This window comes from Ornithorhynchus anatinus, chromosome X5 (assembly GCF_004115215.2).
Source record: "Ornithorhynchus anatinus isolate Pmale09 chromosome X5, mOrnAna1.pri.v4, whole genome shotgun sequence".
NCBI lineage: Eukaryota > Metazoa > Chordata > Mammalia > Monotremata > Ornithorhynchidae > Ornithorhynchus > Ornithorhynchus anatinus.
The window spans coordinates 15,506,623-15,530,180 of NC_041753.1; the positions used below are offsets into that span (position 1 = coordinate 15,506,623).

A 23,558-nucleotide genomic window follows, 5' to 3' on the forward strand; every position below is an offset into this window, starting at 1 on the left:
CTACTCCAGCACTTAGAACAGTGCCTGGCAATACTAAGTGCTTAACAAGTACCATAAAAAAGCAAATTAAAAAAACAAACTTTGCTGGGGTGGATCTGAATAATCTCCTTCTCCTTTCCCAAGCTCTTTGACAGAAACCCTTGCACCCCAGTGAGTGATGTACTTAGGAAATATTACAGTTCACATCTCCAAGCCCCCTAAAAGCAGCCCCTCACAGGGGACTGGTGCTTGAAATTGAAATCTTGAAAGAGATGATGTTGCTTTTGCAGTATGCCAGACCCTTAATGTAGTCTTCACAAAATCATTTTATCTTTGGGAAGTGTACGTGCCCAGCCCTGAGAAGAAATATATAAGTAGTCAGCATTCATTCTTGGGCTGATCAGAAACATTTTGTCTAAATGAAAAACTGAAGACATGATGTTTTTGAAGTCAGTATTTCCAGGGTTACTACTCTTGGAAAGTGGGTAGCATTTTGTGTGTGTGTATGTGCACTCACACATGCCTATTTTCACCTACATGGGTGGTTCTGTTTGGTGACTCTTCTCATGCTGTCCATATCACAAGAGTTGTGAACTTCACAGGCCTGATTATCTGGAAAGGGCCACTCAGACCCCCACCGTGTTGCCAGATGGTCCTGGCTGAATCACAGTATTTTGTGTCAACTACTTGGCTTAGGACTTTTAAATCTATCACCTTTAGGAAAACACTCTATTTGTCCCTCTGATGGTTATGGATTGCACTGAACTATTTATATTCTCTTGCTCTTTCAACAGCCAGTGCACATAAACTGAGATTTTTCAATTGTAAAAAAGATTTCACTGGTGGTTGATATATCTCTGAGCTCGTCGTGGGCAGGGAATGTGTCTGATGTTATGTTGTACTCTCCCAAATGATCAGTACAGTGCTTTGCACACAGTAAGTGGTCTAATACAATTGAATGAATATCTTTTATTTGTTTTTGAAGAAATTATTTTTGATTTGTAAAGAAGTGGGTGTGAAGGAGTTGCTGAACTTTTTGAATTGGGCAAAAAAGGCTGCACAAGGTGAACAAGCAGAATAGCCTAGTGGTTAGAGCACGAATCTGGGAGTCAGAAGGACATGGGTTCTCATCCCGGCTCTGTTGCTTTTCTGCTGGGTGACCTTGGACAAGTCACAGCACTTCTCTGGGCCTCAGTTACCTCATCTGTACAATGGGGATTAAGACTGAATCCCATGTGGGACATGAACTGGGTCCAACCTGATTATCTTATAGCTGTCTCAGTGCTTAGTACAATGCCTGGCACATAGTAAGTGCTTAACAAATAACATTTTTTAAAAAAAGGTATTGATGAGTATGCTCATTGTGGGCAGGGAATGTGTCTACTGTTATATTGTACTCTCCCAAACACTCAATATAGTGCTTTGCACACACCAAGTGCTTAATAAATATGAATGAGTGTAAAGATATCTTTTTTTCTAAAAGTTGGGACATTTTGGACTAACTACCACCTTTATTACAATTATCTTCTTCAAATGAAAATAGCTAATAATACCCCTCTAGCCACAGTAGTGAGGCCTAGTGGATAGAGCATGGGACTGGGAGTCAGAAGGACCTGGGTTCTAATCTTGATTCTGCCCCTTTTCTGCTGTGTGACCTTGGGCAAGTCACTTAACTTTTCTGTGCCTCAGTTACCTGTCTTGTAGCACTTTTGATCTCGCTTCTCTAGTAACATACTATAGAAATGATCCCTGAAAGTATAGTCTTTCAGGTGAGAAGCAGTGTGGCTTAGTGGAAAGAGCACAGGCTTGGGGTCAGAGGTCTTGGGTTCTAAACTCGGGTCTGCTGCTTATGAGCTGTGTGACTTTGGGCAACTCACTCTCTGTGCCTCAGTTGCCTCATCAGTAAAATGGGGATAAAGACTGTGAGCCCCACCTGGGACAACCTGATAACCTTGTATCTCCTCCAGCGCTTAGAACAGTGCTTGGCACATAGTAAGCACTTAAATGCCATTAGTATTACCTCATCTGTAGAATGGGGATTTAAGACTGGGAGCCCTATGTGGGTCATGGACTGTGTCCTACCTTGTGTCTACCCCAGCGCTTAGAACAGTGCCTGGCACATAATGAGCTCTTAACAAATACCATAAAAACAAAACAAATGAACAGTACCCTACTGATCTTTGTCTCTGTGTTTTGTATTTTTTGTGTGTGATATTTAAGCACTTACTATGTTCCAGTCACTATACTAAGCCCTGGGGTAGATACAAGTAAATCAGGTTGGACGCAGTCCATGTCTCATATGGGGTGGGTAGGGTCACAGTCTTAATCCCCTTACAGATGAGGTAACTGAGGCACAGAGAAGTGACTTGCCCAAGGACACACAGCAGACATCTGGTGAAGCTGGAATTAGAACCCTTGTTGAATGATTCACAGGCCCATGCTCTATCCACTAGGCCACTCTGCTTCTCTGTGTTGTCTTAGTGTTTTCTGTCTGTTGTCAGTCCCCCCTCCCCCCCTTTATTATTAGATTGTGATCCCCCCCCCCCAAGACAGGGACTGTGTGTCTAACTTCTGCTGGTGCATTATTTCCCAGTGCTTAGTACAGTGTTCTGCACCCAGTAAGTGCTTAATCAATACTATTACTGGAAATACTTTTTTTTGTCCATGCAAGTGCAAGCATCTCACTGTATATTCTTGAAGATGTCCTAAATGATTGGAACTCTTGGTCAGGTAGGTCTTCCTAGAAGCAAAAGATATCTTGGATTGCCTTATGTAATGTTTCTGTATCTCTCTAGGAGTCGTATATTATTATTTTAATTTCTTTTTCTATTTGCCTGTGGTGAGTGAGCATGTCATCCTCCCTTTCCCCATCTGATTAGTTCCAGCTTCCCTCTACTGTTTTCCGAGGAGGGGAGCTGTGTGTTATAGGGTGGTTTTACGCCTTTGCCCTCTGGAGAGTCTCCTTTGGTCATCTACATGCCTCATTCACTCATTAGTCCTCTTTCCATGCTGGCAGGTGAGAGTCTAGACAGTTGAATACATCATTTGATTGTTGGCATTGCTTCATGGAACTAAGATTTGTACTTTTCCTTTTTTTTTTTTTCCAGCCGATTTATTTTGCACATTCCTAGTGAGGAGAGAGACAATGCTATCCGACTGTGTTTTCAGATTGAACTTGCCCATTGGTTTTACTTGGATTTCTACTTACAGAACATACCAGGACTACCTCAGTGTGGGATAAGAGACTTTGCTAAAGCTGATATCCTTTTTATTAATGTAATGAGTTTTTGGATGCTTATTGGTAAAATACTTAAAAATTTCTCCCTGAGAGTTACTATCCACAGTGCAGAAATCATGCTTTTATAAGAGAAAACGTTGTTTTTGGACTAATAGTGATCACAATCTAACAGGGTCTTTGAAGCCTATAATGGTTGTGCACGATTAAATCCGCCCCCCCCCCCCCAGTTCATAAAGTCAGTTTATGTTAGGTCTCTGGAAAGTAATCTTTGTATTCAATTATCTCTTGTTGTATTGAACAAAACATTTCAGTCAATCAGCGGTATTTATTGAGTGCTTATGGTGTGCAGAACACTTTACTAAGCTCTTGGGAGAGTACAATATCCTGAAGAATTTATCGGAATTCCATCTTAAATATAAAAACAACTTCTTTGTGGTGGTACTGGTCAAAAAGGTAAACAGGCTTAAGAAATACATTTGAGTCTAATGGAGCAAAGGATTTCCATTCGATTACTAGTGCTAGTTCTTTGGGTAGCTTATACACTGATTATCAGAGACTTTAGTAAATTGGCCATTAGAATTCAGGAAAACAAATGTGGCATATGAAGTTTCAGTCAAATACCTTCCCCCCAACCCCCCTTCCTCGTCCCATGCCATCACCATTTTTAGGCATCCTTGGTGTGAGGGAGACTATTTCCCCTAGTAAGAACCACAGCTGTTTTGGTTCTATATGTAGAACTCCTTAGGCACCTGCCAGGACAATGCTTGAATGTCACTTGCATGCCTCTCCTCCCCAGCTCTGGAAGAGAGGCCAAGTCCATCATGGCCTAGTGGGAGGCAGCATGGCCTAGTAAAGAGCGTGGGGCTGAGGGTCAGGAGATCTAGTCCAAGCTAGGTCACTGACCTGCTGTATGACCTTGTACAAGTCACTTAACTGTTCTGTGCCTGTTTCATTATCTGTAAAATAGGGATGGCATACTTGCTTTCCCTACCTCTTAGGTTTATGAGATCGGTCTAGGGCAACTTGATTGTCCTGTGTTTACCACAGCGCTTTAGCACGTAGTTGTCTAGCAAATACCATTATTATTGGCTCTGTGGGTAAAGTTGCCAGCTTTTCATTTTGTAAACTTGGGGTGAGGCATTAAGGGGGAAAGAGAGGAGAGAAGATGGGGGGCGAAGAGAAGGCTATGTGGATGAAGCTGATGGCTTTGCCCCCACTGTACCAAGTCATTGTTCCTGTCACCTCTGTAAAGTCGGGAACTGTGTTTGGGGTGGCTCTGAACCCCAGATTTTCAGCCTGGGCAGAGTTTGAGCTTGGTGGTTTTTCTTCTGTGTTCCCCACTCTCCCCCCCGGCCATTCCCAGTCAGTATCGGTGCACACTGTCGGTAATATTTTTGCCAAAAATAAAGGGTTCTAATCCCAACTTCATCATTGTCTGTGTGACCTTGGGCAAGTCACTTCACTGCTCTGTTCCTCAGTTACTTCATCTGTAAAATGGGGATTAAGACTGTGAACCCCATGTGGGATGTGGACTGGGTCCAACCTTGTACCTACCCCAGTGTTAAGTCCAGTGCATGGCACATAATAAGCACTTAGCAAATACCATAAAAAAGCCAGCATTCCCAATTTTCACTTTTTAATTGTTCATTTTCATGGGCTATTTTATGGACATTTTAAACATGACTCTCTTAAAATTTCAAACTCGCCTTCATCAACTTGAACAGTTTTTCATCTTTTTGGTCAGACTCAATCATCAGATTCCATCAAACAGTTTTGACTTATGTCTGATTTTGACCCAACTTGTGTAAAAGTAGTTTTGGATAAAATTAGGGAAAGTTCTTGCAGAGACCTGCTGCGTCCACCTGACTAGGTCACGTGACAGTGGGAGAAGAAATTGTGCTCATGTTTGTGGCTTCCATCAAGGCGTATCTACTGTAATGCACTTTTCCTTAATGCTGAAAAACATGATCCTTGCATTAGAGAAAATTGATTGTGTAAGTGTTCTATATCAGCACACTTTGTTTCATTGAAATTTGCAAATTATTCCAAAACTACAAACAGTGATATAGCAGTTGTGGCCTAGATGAAAGAGCACAGGCCTGGGAGTCAGAGGACCTGGATTCTAATTCCGCTTCTGCCATTTACCTGTTGTATGACCCTGGGCAGGTCACTTAACTGCTTAGTGCCTCAGTTTCCTCATCTGTAAAATGGGGATTACATATGTGCTTTACCTCTCCTTAGACTGAGCCTGATATGGGCCTGGCACTGTGGCTGATCTGATTGTTGTACCTAGCCCAGGGCTTAGTACAGAGTAAGTGCTTAATAAATACTTTAGAGAAAAAATTAACTTATGCTTTTTTAAAATAAATCACTAAATGTCACTAACCTTTACTTTCATCTATAGGAAAAAGTTTACTGTAGTGTTCATTTTTGAACCATGTTAAGTGCACTCTTGACTTCTCATTCTATTGATCTCTAGTGGATGTAACTGAATAAAAGGAAGATACAGTACTAATTGAAGTATTGTGCTCTTTAACTCTCATGCTTTCTTTCTCGTAATCAACATCCTCCTTAGAGATGCCAAGAAGCACAGGCCTATAAACCCAGAACTTAAAATAATTTGGCTGTGACTTAAAATCTTCCTCGCTGGCATCTTAATTTAATTAACAAAAAATGTGATTCACAGTATTAGTAGTCCCCTCCACCCCCAATACAGGCAGTCCTTGACTTAGAATGAAGATGAATGGCACTTAACGTTGGCTAGGGAGGGTTGACCCAGCTACCCTGGCATCTCTGTGACTCATTATGAATACACAAATTTAGCTATGTCAGTCTATAACCGAACACACAATCCTGGATAGGTTTATAAAAATAGGATCTCCAGCCTTGGTTCTGGAAACGATCCCCCACTGGTGACATCATTCCTATAAGAAAACTGGTTCAGCGTAAAACACTTGGCTTGATATGCTGGTTTCAGGAACTAATTATTTTGAATTTGAAGACTGCCTGTACTGTTAAATGTAGGAAGGGTAAATGAGACTGACTGAAATATTTCCTTTTTTGAACCTATCCGAAAGGGTATCCTAGACCATTTTTATTGTTCTGGGCAACTGAGTGATCCACGCCAATGGGTCAGAGGTATGAGAGCTCCACAGAGGCTAGGCTTGACCCGCTTGTCTTGTCTTATGCTGTCAAGTCGTTCCTCACCCATGGTGACACCACGGACGCATCTCTCCCAGAACGCCCCGCTCTCCATCTGCAATTGTTCTGGTAGTGGATCCATAGAGTTTTCTTGGTAAAGATATGGAAGTGGTTTACCATTGCCGCCTCCTGCACAGTAAACTCGAGTCACTGCCCTCGACTCTCTCCCATGCCACTGCTGCCCAGCATGGGTGAGTTTTGACTTGTAGCAGATTGCCTTCCACTTGCTAGCCACTGCCCTAGCTAGGAATAGAATGGGTAGTCCTCTGCTTGACTCTCCCTCCCAAAGGCGAGACTGGTTGACTGATTACTGGAAACTCTCCAGGTGCAACCCTGAGAAGGGTTGACCAGCTAGCGGAAACATAAAAACCAAACCTGGTTGGGTTCAGATTGGGTTCGGAATCTCTCTCTCTCTGTGGTGGGCAGCACAGTGGCTCTAGGCCCAACTTCAGGAAATTGATACCACCTATGTATGGTGGTATCACATTTGCATGCTTATTTCCTGTAACTTACAACTCCCAGTAACCCCCATATGTGGCAACAGCCTGCTGAAAAGAGACCAGACCCTATCTTAGGCTCATTTACATTTTGACTCAGAGTAGAACCAGTGGGAAATATCCCAGTCTGAGTCTCCTCTCAATCTGGAGATTTTTGGCCTGTGCAGGACTTTAATAAGTGGAACCTGGACATGCGAATTCTATTCATTCAATTGTATTTATTGAGCGCTTACTGTGGGCCCAGCACTGTATTAAGCGCTTGGGAAAGTACAGTACAGCAATAAATGGTGACATTCCCCGCCCACAGCGAATTTACAGTCTAGAGGGCATGTAATCCCTAAACCTCATGTTACCTGATTGGTTTGAACATCTTCCCCCTCAGGTTTTTTGTTTTACCATATTTAATACATTCAAGCTGTATTCCATGGAATTTTTAACCACCTTTTCCCCCAGTCCAGCCCTTCTTTGGAGATGCCTATGTGCGGTCAACCCCAAAGGGGAAGAGGAAGAGAAACAAAAGACCTAGGATATTCCATCCCTCAATTCTGTTGATTGTATAGGTTGGGTTACCAAGTTACTTTGAACTAGTTTTGTCTGGTTAATTTCAAACATCTTGCTCTCTTAGGGTTTTCTGTCAGTAAGGAGTTGTGCTGCTCAGCCTCGTTGGGCTCCTGGATTTAGCAGAACATCTCAAGCTAGAGAGCAGTGGGGTGCTTTTGTGCATACTTTTTGCCCCGGATCCACCCTTTGAGGGGTCTAGCTCTGACTCTAGTGAACGGGACCACTTTGCCCAGTTGTGACCAGCGAGGTGATTTCAAGCCCTGCCTGCTCCAGTGACTTCATGTGGAAAAAGACTATAATAAAATGACTGCTTCGTGGACTAAGAAATGACATGGATCATTCCATTTGGGCTTTTTTTTTTTTAACACTACGCTGAGAAGTATCAGAAATGTTTTTAAAATGTACTTCCTTGACGTTTTATACTCTTCAGTCATTGTCCTTTTCTGCTGCCTCAAGGTGAAGATGTGCAAAGGGTTTTGGATGAATGGAAAGAGTATAAAATGGGAGTACCAACATACGGGGCAATAATTCTTGATGAATCACTTGAAAATGTAAGTGAAATGTCTCCCATATTAAGATATAAAAAAGATGAGCTTTTGCCTTTGAAGTTCAGGAATGTTTAAATGTGTTTGTAGAATCATTCAGTCATATTTGAGTGCTTACTGTGTGCAGAGCATTGTATTTAAGCACTTTGGAGAGTACAGTACAACAATAAGACACATTCCTTGCCCACAACAAGCTGCTCTAGTTTGAGCTTGATGGTCCAAGCGCTCCACCATTCCAGGTTGCAAAGGAGAGTGGAGATGCAAGAGGCCCATTTTAGATATTCATTTTCTGGGTGGTTCCGTTTGGTGCCAAAGTGGTTCTGGTTTAATCAAATATGTCGGGAATAAACAGCACACTCTTCTAACTGCTGATCTCGCTAAATGGAGAGGGCTAAAAAAAAGCCCAGGCATAGACTTTTCTATTGTATTAGAGGTTGCCGCCGAAGCTGATGGTCTTTCCTTCGTTTCACGCCTTCAGCTCTGGAAAAACTCTATCTCGGTGGCTGCCGGGGATCAGAATTTACAGTCGGAATGGTGCGTTCTGAACTTGTTCTCAATTAGCCCAGTCCCACGACCCTATAGCCCAAATTGGCTCCCAAATCCGTTTTTTACTGTCTGTAGTAAAAACATTTGCTTAGAAAGCAGCTCGCTAAACATTTCCCCACCTGGCAGATATGTAATTTTTAAATCAAAACTTTAAAGTGAATGTTGGGTTTTACTCTGAGGTATATTGGTTTCTCTAGGTTCTCCTGGTTCAGGGCTACCTAGCAAAATCTGGCTGGGGGTTTCCAAAAGGAAAAGTAAATAAAGAAGAGGCTCCACATGACTGTGCTGCTAGAGAGGTGAGTTATTTTTGGAGTTACTTAAAATGTTTTGGTTGGCTACTGTGACCTGAATTTTTTCCATTTTGATCAGAGCAGTTTCTCTTCTTCTGTAACTCTCCATCCCTCCTACTTCTGCCCTTTTACTTCATACCATTTTTTTCTTACTTTGCCCCCAGCCTCTGCTTCCCTTTATTCAATTAACCTCTCCTTTTCCCTTCAGAGGTTGATTTACACTAGGGCAAATCACATTGCAGTTAAGGTAAGTCACTTAGTCCCTGACAGTGCAATAAATTGCTTTAATATGGTGATAGTCTGGTGAGCTCTGTTTGTTTTTATGGCACTTGTTAAGCACTTACTATGTGTCAAACATCCTTCTAAGTGCTGGGGTAGGTACAAGTTAATGAGGTCAGACACAATCCCTGTCCCACTTGGGGGCTCACAGTCTTAAGTAGGAGGTAGAACAGGAATTGACCTCCCATTTTACAGTTGAGGAAACTTGAGGCACAGAGAAGTGAAGTGACTTTCCCGAGATCACACGGCAAGCACTTGGCAGAGTGGGGATTAGAACCCGGGTCCTCTGACTGCCAGGCCCTTGCTCTTTCAGGTGGGTCACGCTGCCTCATTTGGTAAATGAAAAACTCACTTGGACCACAGATGCAAAGCCAAGCAAGTGACTTTGGGTGGGGGCAGAGGGAGACACAGTGGCAGGGAGAGCTAGGATTGAATTACTAGTCCTGGGTAGTTCTGACTTGGTAGTGCGCTGTCTGTTTAGTACGTAATTGAATATTGCCTGATAAATACAAACTCGAGTTCAGACTGCTTGGTTAATCCCCAAACCCTCTGGCTGTCTATAGGCATCGCCCTGCAATGAGGGCTTACCAGCTACGTAATTATGCTAGGGAGACCGTGGAGCGGTCTATTCACGGTCATAGCTTACACCCCAAAATTGGCCATGGACATCAGTTTGTATGCAACCTCACAAGATGATCTTTTATGGAGAGTCCGGCACTGGAGCATGCTCCAGAGATGGCCCGAGGAAAATGGTGCTGAGACATTCAGAAGCCTAATCTCCAGAATTACTCCATTGGACTGTACTTTCCCAAGCACTTTGTACAATGCTCTGCGCCCAGTAAGCGCTCCATAATCGACTGATTGATACTGATGTTCAGCAACACGTGGCCCGAGACGGATCATCTTGGCATCAGATTTACTGTTCTGGAAATTGGCCATTGAGGCGCTTTTTTATTTATTTTTTATGGTACTTGATGTATTGCTACAATGAAGGAGAACCATGCTAGCTGAAAGGTGATTTCTAGCACAGCAGGATAAATGATGCGGACTCTCATGTTCATGGTCTGCAGTCGGCTGTACGCCTCCCACCTTGGTGTCCTTGCCCATCTCAACATACACTAGTAATGACAGGATCGAGGCTCATCTGCGGTATGATAGTGTGATCGTATAGTGCTCTGCACGTAGTAGGCGCTCAATAATTAACATTGATTGGCTGATGGTAGCAGTGAAAGCTGTTTATAATGGCACATAAACCAAGCATAAATTGCTGGTACACAGTCCATTTTTCCCTGTGCCTAAGTTTAGGCAGAGTGGTGTATTTTGTTTTTCTTTTTATCGAGTCTTTGCATCGAATATAATATCCAGCTTCCTTTTTTGTCATGGGTCAACATATTTTTTTTTTAAAGGGTCAGTTGTCCTCCCTTTGGGAAAATACTTTTCTGAGAAATTACTTGTTGATCGTCATGCTTCTTTTTGGTATTTTAAGATGGCCTTAGTAAAACTATTTGCCTGTTTTATTTTCTCCTACTTCTTATGTGACAGAACAATTTCAGTTCCTGGCTTTTGTGTGTTCCCTACACCTGAAGAAACCCCTTTCTTCTCTCTTGTCCTTCAGATCAGTTGGCCGACCGCAATCTTGAGCTATTATTTGATCTGCCCCTCCACATTCATCCAGGAGTTCATTTAAATACTCCATCCTATTTTGAGAAGTAGATTTCATAACCTTTCTTGGTAACCATAAATAGTCCTGCTTACTCCATTGCCCCTGTGGTGGCTACACGTGTGCTCTGGTTTCTCTCTCCCACCCCCTTGCTCCTCCCTCCCAGTGAGATATTGGAAGAGGACTCTGGGAGTTACACTCCACGTAGAGGATCAAATGTGGAAGCTCTCCAGAGCAGACAGTGACTCTGTAGTCGGTTGTTGCCCTTTTCTTTTAATTCCTTTTTAAAAAAAAAAAAAATTCACGGAGCCCTTGAATGCAGACCTCTTTCCAGTGTTTTGCCATAGACTGGAAAAATTAGAATCGGCTTTGTTTGAATCCTCTTCTAGGATTGCTTAACATACCCTCCCAAAGCACATTCCCAACAAAGTGCCTTGTGACAAGGCTGTCTCTGCTGGCTCCCTTCGACCTAATTCTGAAGGCGAGGCAGGCAGTGTGACTGCCATTTTCTTCTTGTCTGTCTGTGATTACAAACACGTTCAATAAGTGAGCATTCAAGGCCTCTGTCAACTCCATAAACATTTCTTCTAGAAATGAGAGTCATTTTGACCTTTAATCCTTAGATTGTGTGATTATGGTGCAATGGCATCTGCTCAACAATCATTTGCTTTTAGTATCTGCCTTTTTGTCCCATTTTAAGTCATATCGGTGCATATACTACTATTATAACTGATGGTATTTAAGTGCTTACTATGTGCCAAGCACTGTACTGAGTACTGGAACCAGATACAAGCAGATTGGACACAGTGCCTGACTATATGAGCCATTTTCCAGATGAGAAGCTGATTCTTAGACTGTAAACTCCCTAAGGGCAAGAATCATGTCTACCATGAGAAGCAGCATGGCTTAGTGGAAAGAGTCAGAGGTCATGGGTTCTAATTTTGCCTCTGCCACTTGTCAGCTGTGTGACTTTGCACAAGTCACTTAACTTCTCTGTACCTCAGTTACCTCATCTGTAAAATGGGGATGAAGCCTGTGAGCCCCAGGTGGGACACCCTGCTTACCTTGTATCTACCCTAGCACCTAGAACAGTGTTTGGCACATAGTAAGCACTAAAATGCCATCATTATCATTATTACCAGCTCCACTGTATTGCACTCTCCCTAGCGCCTGGTACAATCCTCTGAACGCAGTAAGTGCTCAAGAAATAAAATTGAACCCAGGCACAGAGGAGTTAAGTGACTGGCCCAAGGTGACACAGCAGGTAGGTGGCAAACCTGGCATTAGAACCCCAGGCCTGTGCTCTTTCCACTAGGCATATATGTTGTCAGAATCAGGTTAAAAGGTATTCTCAGAGACAGCCTTCTCCTTCTCCGCGTCACAGAAGTGATAATGTGCCTTAAAATAATGTGTTGCTGTTTCAATCAGAGTGGATCGTAAACTAGAGTACTTAGTACTGCCTAGTCTATAACAAAACATTTGTGTGTATTTAAGTTAATGAATATTTACTTAGGTTACAGGGCTGTTTTTCTGGGAGGGTTGGGGAAAAGGAAGTTAGCCTGGATGTCGGCCCACTTCCCAAGAGTCTCAGGGGGGATAACGTCACAGATGAGCCATCTGTAATGGGGTAACCAGAGGAAAAATTAGGGATGGTAGATGGCTTTCGCCTCACCATTAGGATCAGTGTCATCACCCAGCTCTTCCAGACTTCGTGTTGCTGCTGTTAGGGATGGGATACTGGATGGAAGAATCATTGGTGAGTGCTGCTGCCGATTTTTTTTGTTGTTGTTGTCGCCCTGTTGCTTCCACCCCTGCTGCATGTGTTGGACTGTGTCCAACCTGATTAACTTCTATCTGCCCCAGCACTTAGAACAGTATATACATATAGTAAGCACTTAACAAGTACCATTATTATTATTATTATTTGTTCATGCTGGCACATTGCGTGTGTGAATGGATGAGTTGAAGGTACCAATGTGATGGGCTTCTCCCCCTCTCACTCTTTTCCTCCAGTTTCTAAGAGGGCAGCCTTTTTATTCTTGGGGATGGATGAGAGAGTTGCTCCTCTCCTTTTCTCCCCCTCCCAACCCCCTCTGATGGCAGGGGAACAGATTCCTTATGGAAAACAGCTCTGCCGCCCCTCTGCCCAGGACCTGCAGTTATAAGGGACAGTTGTGAAATTATGGCTTTAGTTTCACCACTCAGTGTAGCAAAGGGGTAAAAATGAGTAAGAATTACTTCTAAAGATTTGTATCATTAAGATATTGAGACACTTTGTGAAGCAGGAAGCGTGCTTTTCTGGTAACTTTTCATGTCCCATTATTTCCCTCTTTTTTCCTCCCCCCCCCCCCCCCCGTGGATTAAGACAGCTGCTGCTGCTGCTGCAAAAAGCAACTCCTGGCTAACTGGTTGGCTACTTTTGAAGGGCCCTGTGGAATTGTGCGGGTAGCAGTTGGATCCTAGTTTGAGAAAGAAGGGGTGGAGAGGCAGGAGAAGAGACTAGGTGAGGAGGGAGGGGAAGAGGAAATATGTACATAATGGGGTGAGTGTGGGTTTTACACTTTATTTCCATGCCAGTTATTAATAGACTTCTGCCAGATAAACTTTGGTTGTTAGATTTATATATGTGGTGTTCTTTCAGCATTCTGGCAAAGTGATATTCATAGCACTTAGCTAGAAAGTTGAAAAGCCAAAGTACAATCTAAGTGCAATTTGGTCAAGAGGGGCTTTGGCCATTTAATAGAAATTACAATTGTGTTCTTTCACTGGTAAATTGAACCATTCACTGAAGTTGAATGTTCACTTAGGTTGGACAGCTTGGGCTATGCGATGGAACAGTTAACTTTCTGATACAGTCCTCAGTTTATCTTTCTGCAAGGAGTAAGTGCTCAATAAATACCATTGAGTTGATGATCAAGATTATCAGCAAGTGGGTTACATATGGGTCTTTTTATGATAGGAAAGTCATGATCAATATAGGTAGTAGGTTAGCATCAGTATGCTATATCCAGGTGGTTTTCTGCTTTTGTAATCCAAGGAGCCCCCCAGAAAAAAAAATCTGTCTTTGCCTGGATATGCCCTGCTTTGATGCTCCAGTTTTTTGGCTCTGATATGCTTAGTTGTGGAAAAGACAACTGTATTTTTTGCTGCTGCTCTTTTGGCTTTCACATTTTTTGTGTGTTTTGCTTTCTCCTGATTCTTGGAACTAAATGGAAACACCACCTCTCTGACCCCCCAGCTTTTACTTATTAAACACACTCAGTTTTCATGCTCAACAATGGTTTACCAAATGGGTGAGGGCACAGTGGTATTTACTGCTGTTGGGGTCTCAGAAATATTGTATTCTTTGACCAAAGAATGCACTGAATTTCTCCCTACCAGCTCTCTCTCAACGTGGGTCACTGGGCAAGAAAGTGTGCATGGATCAGCGCAACACATCACCAACCACTGCAAAAACAACTCAAGGGCGTTAACACATATCCCAACCCGCTTAATCACTGGCGTCTGAGCTGATCTGATCTGAATGACAAGGGGCCAGAAAAAAAGCGCATCACTCCATTTTCACAGTGTGTTTAACACTGATGGTTTCAGTTTCATCGTTTGCAGTGTCACCTCTGAACCAAATGACAGCGCTACTAAGAAGGAAAGGCATGGCTAAATACCCAGGAAGCCCCAGAGTTGTTTTTAACATACATTGAGCACTAATGATGCATAAATGCTGAGTGCAGTGCTCCGCACACAGTAAGCGCTCATTAAATACCTGTGACGTTAATGCATTGTATGCTGCATTTAGACATGGTTCCCAGATTCACAGAACTTAGTATTGTAAAAAAAAACCCAAAAAACACATGACCTCAGTGTGCTCAAATTCTTTAAAATGGTTTCTTCAGTTTTGGTTCCCTTGTAATTACGTGATATTTTTGCTCTTTAGGGTAGATAGAAGAAGGGAAGAAAGTTTAGGCTCACGGTCTTGATCCCCATTTTACGGATGAGGGAACTGAGGCACAGAGAAGTGAAGTGACTTGCCCAAGGTCACACAACAGCCAAGTGGTTTCAATTTAAAGAGCTTCTTGTTCTGACAGAATGTCTTCCTTCCAAGCTCTCATTTAGTCTACATCTGATCCTCATTTTGCAGGTGAGGGAAGCTGCCCGAAAAGTGAGATTTGTCCTGAGCCTACGAAGAACTCTCCTCAAAGCAGACCTTTCAAAAACCAATCCTTCTGACTCCCTTTCCTGTACTTAAGTGCCGTATCATCTAGAAAGATTAGGAACTGAGGACTAAATATTGTCCCTTCTTAATGATAGAGGGATGAGTAGTGGTATGGTTATGCTAGAAGAGCAGTATGCTCATTAGCCACGTGGTGGTGCCATCGTGTTATTTTTAAAAGCTAAGTGGAAGACCTAGAGGTCTGCCAGGAAAAAAAACAACCTACCACCACCCAAATAAAAACACCCTCGACCATTCCATTGGAAGAATTGGCCATTTTCCATGGCGTCTTTATTGAAATTTTTCTCTTCTTGGCTTTCAGAAGATATCCGTCTTGTGTTTACCAGTCTCTGATCTACAAACAATAATTGTGCTCTGGTGACACACTTAAGAACTGTATTTTGTGGACCTTTCCTCCTCCTCCTTTCCCTCTTGCAGAGTCTTGAAGCTGACTGGTAGCGGTGTTTTTTTGTTGGTTTTGGTGAGGCTGTAGGGCGCATCAAGGCAAAAGCCAGCTTCTTGTTACCCACCTGCTCTCTTCTGTCACTGACCTGCACGTCAAGCTTTTCACTCTTCCTAAGCAATCCACGTGATTGGCCCTCACCCTCAACTGCCCCGCCTCCAACTCACTGCTCAAGCCATTTTCCCCTCTCCTAAAACACCCTCCCTCCATTTCTTTTGGCTGTACACTTCTCCAAGGGGTTGTTGTGGGTCAGAAGCCTTATATGTAGCAGAGTGAAACGATAAAAGACAAGACCTTTGTGGCAGGCCATCAGAAGAATTGCTACAGGAAGCAGAGCAGTATTTTCTGACTGGGGGTCACGGGATGGTGGCAATCCCTGGGTTTAGGTTAAGAACAAGGGCCAGATTAGGGTTTAGGCGTTTAGTTCTATATCTGGTTTGAGTCTGTTGTACAATTACTGTTACTGATGAAACCTTAGTGATTTCTCTTCCTCCCCCCCCCCCCCCCCCCCCCATTTAAATTTATTCTTCTTTTCTACCCACTCCTTTGTTCCTTTCCTGGTGATGGTGATACTTAAGAACTTTCTAAGTCGGAAACACTTTGTTAAAAGCTGGGACAGATAGGAGAGTTAGAATAGATGGTCCCTGTCCTTAGCTTGCAGTCTGAGGCATCACGGTATTGGTGAAGGGCTTACTATGTGTCCAGCACTGTTCTGAGCCCTAGGGAGGGCTTAGAATCAGGTTGGACACAGTAGGGAGAGCAGGAATCTTCTCCCATGTGACAGATGAGGAAACAAGCAGAGAGCATAAGCTACTTGTCCAAGGTCACCCAGCGGGCCAGTGGCAGAATCGAGCGGAGAACTTGGGGCTCTTGACTTCCAGCCCCATGTGTTAGACCACACAGCCCAGTATTCTATATTTCATTCTGCCATGTGTATATTGAATATGCATTTTGGCTGGAATGCAATTAGGAAAGTTCTCCTGACAAAGCAAGCTTGTTCGGGCTCGGTCTGCCAAGTCTTCGAAGAAACCGCTTGTGTGCGTGCGCGCAGTGTCGGAAAGGGCGAGTACAGCGCCGTGAGCTTTTCTGAACAGAAGGTTGTGTGAGAATACAACCGCTTGCATTACAGGAGAATTGGGATTTCACATACCTTGTGTTAACCTGCCAAAGGAGCCTGTCACTGAATCTGCCCAGATATTTTGAGCTTCCTAGGATCCAATCTGTTTGGTGGTGGTTTTCACCTACTCTAACTCCATGGCCTGCTCCTCTTTACTTTGCTTTGTATAAAGCTTATGTCATGATGCCTTTGACACCTCTTCCTTTTCTTCATTTTTGTGCTTGGAATGTATACTTAAAGACTTTGCTCATGTGTCACCCTATTGTTCAATCAGTCGATGGTGTTAATTGAGCACTTAGTGAGTGTAGAGCCCTGTACTAAGTGCTTGGGAGAGTACACTGCAACAATAAACAGACACATTCCCCGCCCACAACGAGCTTACAGTCTAGAGTTGATCTTAGACAACAGTTTAGAGGGGGTGATTTCGTTCTTTGGGTTACCGCCCTCTTGGTGTTTTGGAGACAAGTTTTTCACCAATATTCTGGTCTATGTATGTCTTTTTCATGTGCCGCATTCTGACTTTTAAAACCGATCCATACCGCTTGCCTATTCCTGCACTGTCAACTCTGTTGGTCTTGTTAATTTCCTTGCCAACATAGATTGTAAATGCTTTAGTTTCGTACTTTTCTGTCATTTCTCCATGCATTTATGTGAAAGGATCCTTCCAGACAATAAATGTTGCCCAGCCATTTGAATTCCAGAAATTCATTCCCAGCCCAAGCCCCTGCAGTTAACTGCATTTAAATTTCATTCCTCATGCATCTTTTGCAATTTCAAAATAGTCATCAGCAGTGGGGAAGTGACAGTTGCTCACAATGGCTAATGACTCCCTCTTCCCAATTAAGTTTTTTGAATGGCTATAAATAACTTTGGCAGTTTTTTTTTTTAAAAAAAAGGTATTTGTTTAGTGCTTACTATGTGCCAGGCCCTGTATTAAGCACTGGGTAGATACAAGTTGATCAGGTTGGACCCAGTCCGTGAGGCTCAAATTCTTCCAGTGCTTAGAACAGTGCTTGGCACATAGTAAGCACCTAACAAATACCATCATCATCATTAACCCGCATTTTACAGATAAGGTAACAGAGAAGCAGGCACAGAGAGCGAAGCGACTTGCCCAAGGCCACAGAGCAGACAGGTGGTGGAACGGGGATTAGATCCCAGGTCCTTATGACTCCCAGACTATCCATTAGGCCATGCCGTTTCTCTGTTTCCTGGCAAATGGTTGTCCCTTCTTCGATCACTTCAGAGGTTCGTCTAGCTTTAGCTGTTGAACTCTGTAATTTGCTAGGCAGTTGCTATTAATGTCTTTCAGGAGGCGTGAATACACACCCTTGCCTGCCTGCCTGCTTGCCTACCTACTTGAACAGAACTGGCAGGGAAGAGTGAAAGTATGGGTGGGGCTGTGCCAGCCACTAGAGCTATAATGAATTCTTTTGTACAGGCTCTCGTCTTTGAAGTTTCAGGGTTGAGGCCCGTCTGTCGTGTTCGTTTTCTCTCTCCCCCCTCTCCCCCTCTCCCCCCTCTCCCCCCTCTCCCCCTCTCCCCCCTCTCCCCCCTCTCCCCCCCTCCCCCCCCTCCCCCCCTCCCCCCCTCCCCCCTCTCCCCCCTCTCCCCCCTCTCCCCCTCTCCCCCCTCTCCCCCCTCTCCCCCCTCTCTCACACACACACACACAAACTTGTCACATTTATTCCAGTTTAATTGAATGCATTGAAAAATGTCAAATTCTGTTGAGTTGGCAACTTTCTTGTATCTGAAACTGGGCTTTGGTATTTTCTGTATATTTCTGTAAGCTAGGAAAGAAAGTGGATGCAGATTATAGGTGAGTATCCTGAATGAACCGCTGATATGCAGTTTGAGGTCACTCTCGAAATGGTTTAATATGAGCAGCGGCGTGGCTTAGTAGAAAGAGCATGGGTCTGGGGGTCGGAAGACCCGGATTCTAATCCTGCTCTGCCAACGTGTTTGCCTTGTGACTTTGGGCAAGTTACTTAACTTAGAGAAGCAGCGTGGCCTAGTGGATAGAGCACGGGCCTGGGAGTCAGAAGGATCTGGGTTCTAATCATGGCTCTGTCACTTGTCTGCTATTTGACCTTGGGCAAGTCACCTAACTTCTCTGGGCCTCAGTTCTCTCATTCAGAAAATGCAGATTAAGCTGTGAGCCTTATGTGGGACAAGGACTATGTCCAACCTGACTATCTTGTATCTACCCCAACACTTAGAACAGTATCTGGCACACAGTAAGCGCTTAACAAATACCACAATTATTCTGTGCCTCAGTTCCCTCATCTGTAAAATGGGGATTAATTCCTGCTCCCTCCACTTAGACTGTGAGCTCCATGTGGGACAGGGCTGTGTCCAACCTGATTAACTTCTATCTACCCCAGTGCTTAGAACAGGATTTAGCATAAAGTGATTAATAAATACTGTAATTATTATTAATTACTATAATATACCTCTAGTGGAAACTTTTATATTTGTGAGAGGAGAATTTGGGGATGGTATTCCAAAGAACATGTCATAATTAGGGTATTCAGTGCTTACTAGGGGTCAAGCACTGTACTAGTGCTGGGGTACTCAACCACCTTGCCCTCTCCTACTATACCTTGCTTCTTTCCTAATACAACCCAGCACACTTCGCTTCTCTGTCAACCTATTCTCTGTATCGGGATCTCATCTATCACACCACCGACCCCTCGCCCACGTTCTACTTCTGGCCTGGAACACCTTCCCTCTTCATATCCAACAGACGATCACTCTCCCCAACTTCAAATCCTTATTAAAAGCACATCTCCTCCAAGAAAGCTTCACTGACTTAGCCCTCATTTCATCTCCCATTCCTTTCTGGTCCCCTTTATATTCCCCCCTTCCTTAGCCCCAGAGCAGATACTCATTAATGACTTTCTCCTTCTCCAGCTCATTGTGGGCAGGGAACTTGTCTACCAAGTCCGTTAATATTGTACTCTCCCAAGCGCTTAGTACAGTGCTGTGCATACAGTAAGCGCTCAAGAAATACGATTGACTGGGGTAGGTACCAGATAATCCAATCAGACTCAGAATCTGTGTCAGATGGGGTTTGCAATATAATGAGAGAGCAAGGGTATTTTCTTCATTTCACAGATAAGGAAACAGGCACAGAGAGAGCATAAGTGACTTGTTCAAGGTCACATAACAGATCAGGGGCAGAGTATTAGAATTCCTAGGTGACTGTTGTTTCCACCAGGTCGAGCTGTTGTTTTTTCAAAAGTATTTCCTCTTCTTTTGCATGCAATTGGAGTGTGCTTATTTCTTGTGTAAATTGAACTGTTGTGTCAATGCCTTGAATTGAGATACTCCTCTTGTTTTGAGATTTTCTAGTCAAGGTTATTCTGCTGGGCATTTTCCACATTTCCCATTGAAAATGACATATTCACTTTCTTCCTAAATTACTCCCGGGACTAGTTCTGGGTTTCTTCTTGGCTGAACATAACTTACTCTGATTTTAGATGAGAAGAGGCCATTGTAGATTTTTTTTTGTTTGGGTCCCCTCTACATTGTTGTTGCTCTTTGTTGTCCTTTTACAAGCTTGTCAGTAGTAATATGAAGCATTCTAGCCCAGCCTCTTTCAACTCTTACAGCATCAAAATCTTTTCGACTGAGGTGATTGACCTCTTTCGAACTACATCTTCCTTTAAGAGTCCTTCCATTTCTTCATCCGTAGCACTGGGTAAAACACTTACACTAGTGTCAGCGGGCCATCGTGTATAATGTGCCGGAAAGAGAGTTGCTTTTCTCAAAGGAATATCACAGCACCACCTCTTTTTTCAAGATTAAGCCAATGTCCCTTGTTCTGTTGTTCTTTGCATTACCATGGAATAGTACATTGCTAATAATCACCTACACAATCCTCCCTCATTGATGGCATGGCTGTAAATGGGTCCTCGACAGTGATTCTGGGCTCTAGAATCTGTAAGCTCGTTGTGGACAGGGAATGTGTTTGTTATATTGTTATATTGTACTCTCTCAAGTGCGTAGTGCAGTGCTCTGCACACAGTAAGTGCTCAAATACGACTGTCAGCACAGGAAAATTTAGTTTAATGGGATAATGCAAAGTGAACCAAAAACTTAATTCTAAATAATGAACATTTTACTCTTCTCCCACTGAACAGCTCTATGAGCAGCTTTGATTCTGAGACCTGGACATTTCAAATTATGTAATATTTATAGTGGCGTCTTGGTGGTTTTGACAGATAGTTTTTTTCACCTCTGTGTGATTACCAGCTTTACTGTTGCAGAGCAGCGTGGCTTAGTGGAAAGAGCATGGGCTTGGGAGTCAGAGGTCGTGGGATCTAATCTCGACTCCACGACTAATCAACTGTGTGTCTTTGGTCAACTCACTTAACTTCTCTGTGCCTTAGTTACCTCCTTTGTATAATGGGGATGAAGACTGTGAACCCCCTTGGGACAGCCTGATTATGTTGTATTCCCCCCAGTGCTTAGAATAGTGCTTGGCACATAGTAAGCGCTTAACAAATACCATCATCATTATTATATAAGATAAGCAGGTTGGCCACATTATCGTGTATCTACCCCAGTGCTTAGTACAGCACTTGGCACATAGTTAAGCACTTAACAAAAACCACAGTTGTTGTTATTACCATTTCCAGAAATTAATACAAATTAGGTGTAAATGTGTCAAGCGTTGGTGGAGAAATTTCCAAAATGATTTGGCATCCTGTTGTTTATTTTAGTGCCAAAGCTGGCATGTAGGGGGTGTTGTAAAGGATTCTGTAGTGCTCTCTTACTAGGTGTTTAAAATGTGCAAGGGCTGCAAGCCTGAAATATATAGTACAAAAAAAATACAATCTTGTTTAGCAGCCCTTGATTGATCCTGGGACTGGTAATTAGGATTTGAATTCTGATCTCATTGTTCTAATCTTATTGTGAATTGCTGTATGATGTAGGGCATATAATTTAATTTGCTTATCTTGTAAATTCCAAATCTGAGAAATAGGGAAAATCATTGTTATTGGTGAGTAACATCCCCTTGATTCTATTTATTGCTATTGTTTTTGTCTGTCTGTCTCCCCCGATTAGACTGTAAGCCCGTCAGTGGGCAGGAATTGTCTCTATCTGTTGCTGAATTGTACATTTTAAGCGCTTAGTACAGTGCTCTGCACATAGTAAGTGCTCAATAAATGCTATTGAATGAATGAATGGAAAAACAATTCTTTTAGTTGAGTAGAGGATACTTCCCATTAGTGGACCTATCTGATTTTTTTTTTTTCAAGTTTTCGGTCACCAAAAAAAAATGCTAAAGCTCATATATGGGGTGCTGGGGAAGTAAGTGGCGGATAGTGACCGGTCAGGAATCCTGAGGTTACTTTTTTTTTTTTTTTTTAAAGAACAAAACAATCATTCTTAGACACCCAAGTTGTGCTTAAAGTTCTGCATGTCTGATTTTCATCTTTAGGTCTTTGAAGAAACAGGTTTTGATATCAAAGATTACATTTGTAAGGATGACTACATTGAACTAAGAATCAACGACCAGCTGGCCCGTTTGTATATCATTCCAGGAGTTCCAAAGAACACCAAATTCAACCCCAAAACCAGAAGAGAAATTCGGGTATGCATCAAGAAAAAAAAAAAAACAAACAAAAAAGCCAAAAACATTTGCATGTTACTAGACCGAGACATGTCCAGAGTGAATGAAGGGGAGTGAGAGGTGTAAAGAGTTCTTTACAAACAACTTTTTTTTAAGCAAATGCTGTCATGAGTGTGAATCTTAATTGTTGTTCTGTGCATTCCCAACTCTTTGAGATGAATTTCCTAAAGGTATATTTTTATTCTATTTCAGAACATTGAATGGTTCTCGATCGAGAAATTGCCCTGCCACAGAAATGACATGACCCCCAAATCCAAACTTGGTTTGGCCCCTAACAAATTTTTCATGACCATTCCATTTATCAGGTACGTTCATGCTACTTCTCTGAAATGGGGAATCCAAATTACACCTCCACAACATTAGTCATTGATTTTTATTCAATTTATAGCCAGCTATTTTTTTCTTCTAGTAAGTCTTAATGTTTTCACAGGCCATTAAGGGACTGGCTTTCTCGACGGTTTGGCGACTCCTCGGATAGTGACAATGGGTTTTGTTCAGCTGGTAGCACGCCAGTGAGACCCAGCGTGGAGAAGATGAGGTAAGTAAGCTTGCCCAAGGGAGTTGCTCTTAATTTTGTAGCGGGAGGTAGAGTTAATGGTTGGGATCATTTTTCTTCTTCTTGAAAACCGTTCCTTTTAAACTGCCATAACGGAGTATAGAAAGATTCCGAAGGACTTTAATGAGATGAAAAGGTTAATTGGAATCCTGCTGTTCCAAACAGGCACGTTTTAAATATGGTAGACTTGAAAGAGGGTCCTGACCCCTTAGATGCAGAGATGGGGAGGAGAGGTATATTTTCTACTTTTTATAACATTCACTCTGTTCTCTTTAAAAGCAACAATTTCAAAGTTACATCAATTTTAGCAGAGGTAGAATGAAAACATAACTATTGTACTCTCCCATGTGCTTAGTACAGTACTCTGCGCACAGTAAAGACTCAATAAGTATGATTGATCGATGCATTCCAAAGCATCAAGATCTTTTTTTCCTTCTTTCTCTTTTAACTTTAGAATGGAAACACATCCTTGAACCAACCCACTGTCATACTGCCTTTCAAAGATAAGCTCTTTCTATTTTCAGGTTAATCCATGTTGGTTTTCCAGTAAGAAGTAGAATTTTGACTAGGTAGCTTATGTGTAGATCTGCTAGGTGGCCCAGGACTGGGGTAAAATGAGCTGAGCTTGTGAAGGTCCTTTTCACCTCCCAGATTTTACAATTACTCTCTCTGAAGCAGATCCAGAAATGGTTTCTGTTTTCATTATCCTGAACTTTGTATATTGGCTACTAGCAATGAAACCCATTAGCTTGTAGGCTCCTTGTGGGCAGGGAGCGTG

General features: G+C 42.8%; 1 protein-coding gene and 1 pseudogene across 6 annotated transcripts in view; one reads left to right on the forward strand and one right to left on the reverse strand.

Annotated features, from left to right (window-relative positions):
- The window catches only part of DCP2 (decapping mRNA 2), a 55,035-nt gene that overhangs the window by 8,627 nt on the left and 22,850 nt on the right, over nucleotides 1–23,558 (forward strand). For 5 of the 6 annotated variants that reach the window (XR_005659649.1, XM_029054943.2, XM_029054941.1 and 2 more), the window contains exons 2-7: nucleotides 3,087–3,238; nucleotides 7,900–8,027; nucleotides 8,765–8,863; nucleotides 22,033–22,185; nucleotides 22,417–22,529; nucleotides 22,655–22,762. Coding sequence is in view for 5 of the 6 variants with exons in the window: in XM_029054943.2 (XP_028910776.1) it covers nucleotides 3,087–3,238; nucleotides 7,900–8,027; nucleotides 8,765–8,863; nucleotides 22,033–22,185; nucleotides 22,417–22,529; nucleotides 22,655–22,762 (753 nt within the window). In the remaining variant the exon portion in view is untranslated. The remainder of the gene's footprint in view (nucleotides 1–3,086; nucleotides 3,239–7,899; nucleotides 8,028–8,764; nucleotides 8,864–22,032; nucleotides 22,186–22,416; nucleotides 22,530–22,654; nucleotides 22,763–23,558) is intronic. The other variant, XM_029054944.2, reaches the window with a different exon arrangement.
- LOC114808287 lies at nucleotides 1,652–1,744 on the reverse strand (annotated as a pseudogene).